Source organism: Lygodium microphyllum, chromosome 27 (genome assembly GCF_053477565.2).
Source record: "Lygodium microphyllum isolate KBCC chromosome 27, Lygodium_microphyllum_v1.1.10, whole genome shotgun sequence".
Classification (NCBI taxonomy): Eukaryota; Viridiplantae; Streptophyta; class Polypodiopsida; order Schizaeales; family Lygodiaceae; genus Lygodium; species Lygodium microphyllum.
In genome coordinates, this window is record NC_141161.1 from 117,289,717 (window position 1) to 117,301,512 (window position 11,796).

At 43.0% G+C, this 11,796-nt stretch overlaps 1 protein-coding gene across 1 annotated transcript; it reads right to left on the bottom strand.

Moving 5' to 3' along the window:
- Positions 1-8,293: 8,293 nt before the first annotated feature.
- LOC148012744 (putative germin-like protein 9-2) lies at positions 8,294-8,920 on the bottom strand. Its single transcript, XM_087669214.1, has one exon. The coding sequence runs from the start codon at positions 8,918-8,920 to the stop codon at positions 8,294-8,296; it is 627 nt and encodes a 208-aa protein (XP_087525340.1).
- Positions 8,921-11,796: the final 2,876 nt, after the last annotated feature.

An 11,796-nucleotide genomic window follows, 5' to 3' on the forward strand; every position in this document is an offset into this window, starting at 1 on the left:
TGGCCTATAGTGCTTGTCAACTACAACATTCCTCCATGGCTTTCTACGAAGAAAGGACATCTCATCCTTAGCTTGCTCGTCCCGGGCCGCTACAAAGTAAAAAATATGGACGTGTATCTTCGTCCATTAGTCGATGAGCTTAAGATTTTGTGGGAGGAGGGGATCACGGTGCAAGATATGAGCAGGTGCGATGGTCGGCGGTCAGCCAACATTCGAGCCATTCTCATGTGGACGATGCATGACTTTCCGGGATTGGGAGAGTGCTCAGGTGAGCAGACCTTTGTTGTCGCCGGTAATATCTATATTTTATTTCATTCAATCAAGTATTCACTAGGTCGTGGATCGCCTTGCAGGTCTCGTTACCTCAGGTTATCATGCATGTCCATTGTGTGGGCCACAGTTAGACTCGCGAAGGTCACGAACCATGAAGAAGATGGTATATCAAGGACACGCCGCTTTCTTGCCGGAGGATCATGAACTCAGGGAAGGTTTTCTTGGACGACCTCCAGCACATATGAACACTGCAAGCTGGTACGAGCTGAAAATGGTAAACCCGGATTCACATCCAAATGGAATGCGGCGGTTCTCAGTTTTCTACGAGTTGCCATATTGGACCCACTTACAGGTCAACCACTTGTTGAATCCCATGCATATTTTCAAAAATGTGGGCAGCTTGCTATGGGACCACATCACAGGAAAGAGAGACACTATAGGGTCACGAATGGATTTAAAGGAGGTAGGTAAGATGGAGGCGCTTTGGCCGCAGTCGAGTGCTGAAGGGGGAGTGCAGCTTCCTCGCGCTCCCTGGGTTTTGTCTACCAAAGAAGAGCGCATTGTGAAGCAAGTAATCAAGTCTATCCGCACTCCAACGGGTTTGATGCGTTCTCTCAGGTCCGCATTTTCTAAAGATGACCAGATTTCTAGGCTAAAATCCCATGATTGGCATAAGATATGTCAGGTTTGTGAACAGAATGGATTTTAATTAGCGTGGACATTTTGAACTTTGAAAAGTGACCATTATTCTTAATGCTTTCCCATTTGTGGCAGTTTGTCCTACCGATCGCGATCGCGGGATGCCTAACTCTAGAAATTCGCGGGGCCATTTACAAGCTGTCAACTTTGGTGTAATGGATCTCACAGAAAGAGATTAAGACGTCCTCTATTGAATCCGCAAGGCGGGGAGCAGTTGAGACGGTCTGTCTCTTTGAGAAATACCTGCCCACTAGCATGCTCACGATACAAGTTCACCTTCTTGTGCATCTTGTGGATGAAGTGGAGATTGCTGGACCTGTCCATACACGATGGATGTTCTTCCTGGAGCGCTTCAAGAAAACCCTGAAAGGCTTTGTGCGACAACGAGCTCGTCCGGAAGGTAGCATGGTGCAAGGTTGGTTGGTGTCAGAGGCGTTAGTGCATATCTCACAATGGCTACCAACGGTGGAACCAGACAATGAAATGCTATGGACGCTGAAGGACGATGACAGGCTGACTGGAGATGTGGTGGTTGGAAATGGGGTAGAAAAAAGAATGGATGCCTCAATGGAAGAGAAGGTGAATCGCTTTTGTATGTTGCACCATGCCTCCATGGAGACGTGGCTCGCCAAGTACCAGATTGCAAGGCAAGATCGAGAGGAAGCACGAGCTGAATTCCGACGCAGTACGCGTCACCGACCGATTCGATATCCTGAAGGCATGGAGGAGATGCCGCGGTTTATGTCAACACGATGGTTGCATGGAGCCTTGACCGCAGCATCCAGCGAAGGGACAGAGGTCTCAATGGAGGAGTGGGAGTTCTCGAGGGGATGTAGTCCAAAGGTAATGAGGGGTTTAGAATGTGTCGTATCTAAATTTGCTTGCTACATCTAATTTGAGTGTTTCAATGTGCAGTACAAAATATATAGTGCAGCGTGGTCGCGCGGACGGCATTTTCGGGTGGAGCGTATTGACAAAATGCACTCCACAATGGACTGTGGTGTCATGGCAAGGTTTGAGCAAGAGAGCCGGTGACGAGCAACGGATCCGAACACGGTTGTGGATGAGATGGAGTATTTTGAAAATTTGCAAAGTATTATTACGGTGGATTACCGTAGCTTCTCCATGATAATATTCGACGTGAAGTGGTTCAAAGTGGTACTTGGAGGAGCTCGCGCAACAGTTCGACGAGGTCCATCTGGATTTCTCGAAATAGATTTTGAAAAAAAATGGATGGATTTGCGCGACACCTTTGTGTTGCCGACCCATTGTGAACAGGTGCAACTAGGCATTTGCTTGCTAATTGTAATACGACATGGTTTATGTCACAATGGTTTGAAGACGGTTTGTAAGTGCTTGTGAACATGTAATCTTGTATCTAAATCCCCGACAACCTCGATGGTGGTATGTTATACCTTCAACTCCTCGAGGTGTAAGAGTATACGATCAAAGCGATGTTCCAGGCATATATGAAGAAAATATGCAAATAGAGGGATCGAAATTACAAGGGGTGGAGGCCACCGCAAGCTTGGAGCCTGCATCGGCTAACAATGATGGAAATACATAAGTCGTAGAATTTTTTGAGAACGAGACAGACTCGTTGTTTTGTGGTGACATGTCTATCAACCTTCCAGTGTATGCAGAGTTGTGTCAGGAGATTAACATGGGACCATAAAATACTTCATTCTTGGAGAATTGTATTACTCAATTCGTTGTTTAGATCTTCCATAAAGGTAGATAATATATGCATTTTAAGAGGGATTTTTTAAAAATGATTTTATTAATGTGCTTTGTATAGTTTAAATTGATTATTCTAACATTATTTTTTATCTGTGCAAGTATCGACATTTTCAGGATGAGTCGAGGGATGAGCGATGAGGAGTTTCAGGAGATGATGGCACGTATGTCTCCTGATCAGCTCGCGAGATTCAGAGAGATAGCAGATCAGGAGCTGTCTCGTTCTTCGTCAGGGCGCTCTGCTAGATCAGCTTCGGCGCGATCAGATGCTTCAGCTTCGAGTAGACGATCTTGACGCTCGCGACTTGGGCCAGAGGGAGGGACTGCGACTGCAGGAGGATCAGGGGGGTGCTGTTGTGGAGACACGGATGCGGTGTCTCCGTCTCGTCGTTCAGCTGGAGCTCGGTCACCTCCAGGATTTGTCACACCTGTGGGGACGTCCACTCCAGTTACTCCGGCTTTTGCGCAGCCGTCGGCAGATGTCACGCCTTTTGGTGGCACTCCTTTTGGTGGCACCCCCTCTGGTGGCACACCCTCTGGTGGCACCCCTTTGTGTGGCACTCCGGGAGAGGGTACCCCCGTCGGTACACCGGATGTTCAGGGGTCTCCTGGATATGCCCAGGAGCGTGGACGGAGATGGGAGAGGGCCCATACAAGGCACACTCCTAGGAATTATGGATACCTAGTGGATGGCAGGTCAGGAGCCATCATCATGAATGATGAGGGGAGGAGGGTGATGGCTCGCATGAGGGAGTTGTGCCAACAAGTTTTTCGGCACAACGTCCTGGATCATTGAAGGAACATACCGGAGGGGAGCAAGGAGTACATAGTAGCATCCTTGCACGAGGAGTTCCCGGTGCCAGCCGCAGTGGATAGATTCTCTACGGGCTGGATGATGGATTGCATGCGTGCATACATGTCACATAGACGATCCGACGCACGCAAGGCAATCAAGAGTGGGGCTCCAAAGCCCGAGTGGTTAGATGCAGACAACTGGCACCGACTGAGGGAGGAGGCTACAAATTCGCCAGGACGTTGGAGTCAGCAGCGGGAGGCGGTGAGGGCACGAATCGAGGCCGGATCAGTACATCATCTTGGGAGTGGCGGCCACAGGACATATTTGGAGGACTTTGTAAGATTCTCTTTTGTTTTGCTTATTTGTTTTTTTGAGATATTCTTTGTACTGACAATCATGTTTCTAACAGTTAGCATTTTGTTTTCTTTGCAGCACTCCATTACAAATCGCTATCCGCAAGGCCTTGAGACTCGATATGCGGAGAGGCACGGTCTCAGATCATTGATCGACCGATTGTATAGACGCGGCGGCCCAGTAAGTCACTCATCTTTCTTGTCCGTAGTTACCATGAGATATTTGAATGCATTATTGTATGGTGGATTGATATGTTGTTTCTTTTTCTGCAGAATCCGTTTGATGCTCCTTTACAGCGGGAAGAGCTTTCGGGGGACGACGATTTGTAGCTCGCCCTTGGATCCTTAGAGCTCACATACCTTTAGTTTTTAGTCACCCGATCCATGTAGACAAATATAACATGTATTAGTGATATTGTTTTATGATTGTACCAATCGCATTTTATGCGATATCATGTATTTATTTCATCCATCAGTTTTATGATTTCAGTATACATTCTTTTTGTTTGCAAACACTTTGTATGAAGCAGTGCAGAAACTATTTTGTATAGCTCTCATACAGTACACAGTGCTATATGTGGCTGCCCTGCCACAAAATTATTTTTTTCTCTGTTACCGTCGCTATTTGCGTCGCAAATTTACTGCACGTGTCGCTATTGTCGTCGCTATCAGCGTCGCAAATTCTCTGTGACCGTCGCTATATGCGTCGCTATATGCATATAGCGACGGTTATAGTGACGATTCTATGGCGTCGTTAATAATGATGCTTTTTGCGACGACGGGGGCAAATTTTGTTGTTTGTATTTTCGTCGCTTTAAACGTCGCTATAAGGTCTATATCTTGTAGTGTCATAAACGTTTATTAATTTAAATATGTATTTTGCAGAATCGGCCACTATGGAATCACCCATGTACACACAAAATTAACAAAATGCCCGAAAAGGATAGGCATCCCCATCGACTTCTCACACAAAGAATCCACTTTGTGTATGAGCCCCGGTAATAAAATTTTACGAAATCCTTCGCAAAACCTCACGGAATCCACCATGGCACGGAATCCACCGTGGAATATGCCTCCTGGCATCATTTAATGCTTCAAAAGTATTTAAAGATGAAATCCTACAAGCACTCAAAGTGGCCCCTTAAGACACACCATACTACAGTCGCTATTTAAATTTGTTGAAGCCTTCTTGGAAGGCCTCCTCCACTATCACTTGCAGGCTGCCAAGCTTTATTTGAGGGTCCTCATATATTCTTGGGGATGCACAAACTAGTGCGTTTCTTAAGGCTTTGACAGTCAAGAAATATAAAGAGAGATCCACTAGGATTGATGATGGTAAAAGACAAAGGCTGAGAAATGACATGGACATTGCATGATCATTCATGAGATATAGTCTTGCGATTGTTGGTGTAAAGCATTAGTAGCCTAAGAATGATCAAAGAAAGATAAGAGAGTTTTTGAAGGGAAGTGATTTAATCAACATTGCTGAATCTACTCTTATGAGTAGTCCATTTTGAGTGGAGAAGTTGAAGTTTAAGATAAATAAATGGCTAAAGCCAAGTCACTCGATATTTTTGGAATACGAGCTAAAGTTTTTCAAGCTCTGTGGAATGAATATGCAAATGGCATGTACAATTTTTCCAATATATTAGAAGGGTTGGTGAATTCGTGCTATAGAGCTCCTTGTAAAGCTCATTTCTAAGTTACTTACATGGTCACATTGGATAACTCAAGATCCTTGACTATGTACAATGTGGCTTATAAGATTTATGCCAAGGTTCTTGCTAAGAGGATCAAGTTCAATCTTTCTAGAGTGTTGCATGATCAAGAGCATAGTGTTCAATGTGGCTTATAAGATTTATGCCAAGGCTCTTGCTAAGAGGATCAAGTTCAATCTTTCTAGAGTAATGCATGATCAAGAGCATAGTGTTGCATGCTCAACAACATAATTTTGCATAGGGTCACAAGATTCATGATGATGCACTAAACTTGATGCTATCCATCGATTTTGCACTATCATCCAACTCAAAGTTCTCATCTTGACAAAAAGGGACTTTGATAAAATATATGATAGTATCAAATCATAATTCATTGTGGTGGTAATGGAATCTATGGGATTTGGTCTAGGATTCATAAAGATGGTGAGACGCATATTTGCAAATGCTTCTATTGTTCTGCAGGTGAATGGGGTTTGGTCAAATCACTTTGTGAGGATAAGGACATCTATCAGCAAGAAGGGGTGCCCCTTCGCCCCCTATTATTTGCAATTATCACCGATATTGACTTAAGGAATTTGAACTTGAAGATTAGACAAGGGCTTATCAAAGGCCTCCCTATCCACAGGAGGGATCATTTTATCACTTAATTCTTTGCAAATGACAATTCTAATCTAGTGAAAAAAAAAGATCAGTCTATGAGGGAATTCCTAAATCTATATGAAAATTTTTGTGAACTATCCAAGTATATTATCAACACTGCCAAAATAGAATTAGTGCCCTTGAGTTTTGATGAGCCTCCGAAGTGGATATTAGATCTTGGCTTTAAGATAATCAAGTAGGGACAACCATTTAGGTACTTAGGCTACCCTTTGGGGGTTGGTATCGCTATGAAGAAGCAAAGCACAAACTAGATGATCTGAGAGGTTAAGAGCAAGGTTGATGCTTATAGAGGAAAGCCCTACTCCTTTCTTGGTAAAATAGCGGTTATAAAGGTCATGATGGCTTCTTCTACCACCTTTCTTGCAATGATACTAAACTTTAGTCAACGAACAGGGTGTTAGCTTGAGAGGTTGTTTGCTAGCTTTCTCTAGAATAAGGAAGAGGGACAAAAAGGACGGAGGTCTATTACTTGGGATCAGGTTACTAGCAATGAATAGGAAGGTGGAGTAGGGGTTGCTAAACTTAGCGCTAAAGCTATTTCACTTATGTTTGGTATGCTTAAAAGGTTTGATGCTTCTCAATCCTAGACATTCACTCTTCAGGTGTGGTTGGAGGAGTTTGACAAAAAGAATCTTGGGCTCCCTAGCTATGTTTGGTATAATACTCTTCTCACTAGGAGAAAGATAAGCATTCCCCATTCTCAAGTAGCTAAAAATTTGTCCCAAGCATGGCAATCAATATTAGGAGATGCCTCACGAAGAGGCTCATAGGAGAAAAGAGGAGACTCATCTTTAAAGCAAGCCATCTCGTTCTTAAAGCATGCTTTCAATCCTTGAGATATATTTGGGTTGAAGCAATTTAGGCTAGCCAAAAACATGATGAAGAAAGGTGTGTGCCTTTGGGAAAAGATTTGGGACCATTCTAGTCTTTTAAAAATAGAAATTGTGAGACATTTGTTTTGGGAATGCAAAGAGGTGAAGGCTCTGCAGAAGCAACTCCAAGATTGGGTGAGGAAAGTAGGTTTTAATGAGACTATGGATTGCAAGCTTGTTTTATTTGGGGACATGGGTAAGTTTGATTTACAGACTTTGGGTCTATCCAATGTGTTTAGAGCTGTCTCTATGCAAGAAATTTGGAAGTTGATGAATGACATGTTATTTGGACGACTTCAGCGTCCACTTGTTCCCAAAGACAGGTGGTCTAAGTTTAATGCTGAAATTTTGGTGGTGCTTAGGAGCCTAAAGAGATGTAATAGCTCTTTCAAGGTGTTTTGTAAAGCGCTAGCTAAGTTCTGAAGCTCTATGCTTGCCATCAGCCTCACTCTCACAGGTTCTTCACGTATTTCCTTTCGCGCATGTCTTCGGCTCTCTTCCAACACCCACCAACCACATTGACATTCGATATTCTTATGTCAAACAATTTGTGAAACGAGGTCATCTTGCTCTTCTACCTCTCTCACAAATCTTTTTTTCCCGTACTAACGTATCATTTGGGTTGCATTATGTTGTCAATTATCAGCCTGTTTGTCAAGTGTTGTTTGTACGAGGTTCGTTAACACACACACACACACACTCTCTCTCTCTCTCTCTCTCTCTCTCTCTCTCTCTCTCTCTCTCTCCAAACATATAACACGTCGAGACTCGACCGCGGCCATTTCATTACTCGACAGCTTGCCCATTGTAAGCACTATCTATTAGACTGAACTGAACAAAATTCTAGAAAGTGTAAGTAAGTTGTACGCACTGATGTTGATGATCGTGTGAAGCAGATAGTCCGTACCCAAGACGTACTCAGGAAGCTTTCTCATTTCTTACTAAATTTACAAATAAACAATAGCATCAATAAAACAATAGCATCGTGTGCCGGACAGAACAATGTCTCGTTGTTGCTTCAGAGTATGATCAGTCGGAACTGCACCACCCGCCCAGGAGAAACAAATTATCGATCTGGGTGTGAATTATTCCGTATCAAATCAAGATCTATTTAAGTATCAGTACCAGTATTCAGCACGGTGGGCCGAGCAATCAATTCGGTAACTGCACATACCAATCGATCAGTCATTTGTGGAAGGGGCTCTGGAGCATGGAGACGGTCGAGTAGGAGACCTGGAAGGCCTGCGCGAGAATGGAGGAGGGAATGCCGGAGCCGAAGAGGATGCCGGGGAGGGAGTTCGTGCCAGGGTTAGCAGAACTGAAGGAAGCCAGGGCATGGGCGGAGGGGCCGTAGCTGGCAGGGTTCATCTGGAAGTGGACGAGGCCCTTGGGGAACACGAACAGGTCGCCCTTCTGCAAAGTCATGTTGTACATCTTGTTGGAGGTGTCCACCAGGCCCACCAGCAGGGTGCCGTCTAGCACGAACAGGAGCTCCGTGGCGCGTGGGTGCGTATGCGGCGGGTTCAGGGAGCCCGCCGGGAACTTCAGAAAGGCGGCGGAGATGCCCAGCCCCGTCACTGCCGGGAACTGGTCCTGGAAGGCCTTCACCGGCTTAAACATGCCCGCCGACGCGTTGGCACCACCTCGGAAGCCCTTGAACGTAAAGAAGCTGCCATCTATGTCGGTTTGGCTGGTGCCAGCTGGCAACACGAAGTCCGTCTTGGCCTCTGGATCTGAGCATACCGCCAAACCCACCCATGTTGTCGCTACGCAGATTGTGAGCATCAGCAAACTGAATCTACAGCTGGCCATAGCGTACAGCGATAACAGCCGCGGAGCAGTAGTCTAGTCTAGCTTTGTTATATTAATCGTGTGATGAGCGATGCTGATTGCGTGCAGGACGCGCGGCCAATTGTTACTGCTTGCTGAAGATGTCTTTCAGCAGCTGCATGTCCTGCTGCAGATGGGATAGGAACTATCTTTTTTCATCGACAATATATACTACGCGAAGGACACCTCCCCTGCCGTGATGCCCTTCCCCGGACGAACCTCTCAGCGTGCCGGACAAATAGGTTAACCGGACTAAGGAGTTAACGGGATGCCACTTGGCAGACTGCTAGGAACCACGCGTTCTTCCCGGCCTAATACTAATAATATTTATCATCAGCCTACCTTTGTACTATTTTTCCTAGAAAATTACATACGAAGGATGGTTATAGTTAGTTATCGAGTATTAGTTTAGTTAGTTAGTTACATTATCGATTATCCTTAATTATCAATTTATATTTAGTTAGGTTCATATTTAGTTAGATTATTGATTATAGTTAGTTAGTTATCGTTTATTAGTTCAATTAGTTACTTCAAGTAGATATATCGATTATAGTAGTTAGTTCAACTAATTGTAGTTACTTCAATTGCACTTGAATTAATTCATATGATGAGTGATTATTCATTTAATGTTTGAATTAATTCGATTAGCCGATTACTCAAGTATAGTAAGTGCTTAATTATTTAAATTAGTATTAATTTGATAAAAATTTGATTGTTTAGTAATTTAGTAGTTAGCTAATTCGATTAGTAGTTGATTAGTTAGATAGTATTGATTCGATTATTCAATTATAGGCACTAGTAATTAATTTGATTAGTATTAATTAGCCTAATTTTGATTAATACAGGCTAGAATATTAGGGAAGTATTTGCCTAATATTTACTATGGAAATAAGTTGATGTTATTTATTATGGACTTTTCTTATTTCTTGCTTAATTTGCATTATGCCTAGCAAATAGACATGAGGATACTAATGTGTTTCGTATTGTAATAAGCAGATAATGAGGTGGAGTTAGACAAAATTACTATTTTAAAATGCACATTTTAATAAGTGAAATTTATGTACTTCATAGTGTGGAAAAATATTATCGAAAGTGGTTAATATTTTGTTGTTGCATGGTGAAGGCCCTCAACATTTGTATCAAAGCAAGGTTATTGGTGGATATGTCAATATCAAAGTGAAGGCATACGTCTACCCAAGAAGGAATCATCGTCAAACAACACCAAGGAGTATTAGAGCAAGATTATTGGTCGACATGTCAACATCAAAGTGATGGCATATGCATCTATTAAAGAAGGCATCTCATCAATAACACCAAGCATAATCTCTTTGTCATTAAACAATTTCCATATCCACTAGTTCAAAAATATACACTTCTCTCTCTTTTCTTTAAGTGCCTTGTCAAATCACCTTCATCAATATCAAGAAATTATGCCCTCCTTATTTCTCACTTTTCCAGTAGAAATCAAAGAACTCTCTCTCTCTCTCTCTTGTGATGCTTATCCTACCCTTAGCCATTAAGGCTTAAAGGTTAAGTCTTACAAAGACCTACCTTGAAATTCTTCAAGGCTAACGAGGCACACTCTTAAACATCAATTACAATCTTAGTAACATCCATGATGACATCCATGATGTCACAATGCTCTCTTCGATCATCTCTGCCCTCCTAGTCAACATATGACTAGCATAGAGGATTGATTTATCTTTTGTTAGGGAAGCCATTTTTACTAAAGTCGGGGCCGGGGGGGGGACTCTTTAATAATCACCTCTTCCGTCATACATGTGTGCCTACTTCGGGCCACCAAAACTTTGCTCGAACTCACCAACGATGATGTGACAAAGCTTTAATTGCTATAGCATCAAATAAAACATGGCACTAGAGGCTTGTCATTCAAAACCACCTTCAATTGGCATTGGAATTCCATTATGCCACATCTTTATAATCAATGATGTGAGAAAGAAATTGTTTGGTGTCATGATAGAGTGAGAGTTGCTATGCCCATTTCTTAATTTAATCACATGCTTATAGCATTAAGCTCTAAATGGTAAGCTTTAAAAGTTTATTAGAATCACTGGGGCTGAGGTTGAGAAGATCCATGGTGTTTCTCCTCCATGGGAGCTTGGCAGGAGCTTGAGAATGAGGAGAAAGAAGACTGCATATGAAAAGTAACCAAGACTAACTCTTCCCTACTTCTTGTGACCGCTGTTTTGTAAAGTTTTACCTTCAAATTTGGCCCAGAATGACCCACGACTTGCTAAATGTGGTGTTCTAGCCTCCAATCTTGTTCCAAGGACTCCATTAATGCTCCTGACTGCTGTCCTCTTGGTCCTTGACCTATGGCTCTTCAGTGCTTCCCCATTTTTGTGCCTGTCACTGTGTACCTCAAGCTTCTTGGATTTTAAAACTGAAAATGATGGTAACTGAGCATGTAAAGTAACTAAATGGATCAGAACTAGAGCTCTGATACCACTTGTAATGAAGGAGGCATGAGAGAGAGAAGGAGGAGAGAGAGAGGGTGTAGAAGAGAGAGAAAGACTGCAGGAAGAGAGAGAAAGAAAGTGATGAGGAGAGAGAAAGACTAGAAAAAGAGAGAGAAAGATAGAAAGAGAGAGAAAGAAGCCACCATCAGAGCTTGGAGAAGGAGATGAAGATGAAAGGAGACTTGTATTAAAATCTGATGCTGAAAAATCAAATCACTAACACCTTATATACCAGCCAGTGTAGCTAGTATTTCCCCATTATTAAATCCCCCCTCTCTTACAGTTATAAATACCTGCACAAGGGAGGTTTCCACTGATACATGGAGATAGATTATATCCAATCTTGTATCACATATGCTTTCTCAATCATGTTCTCCA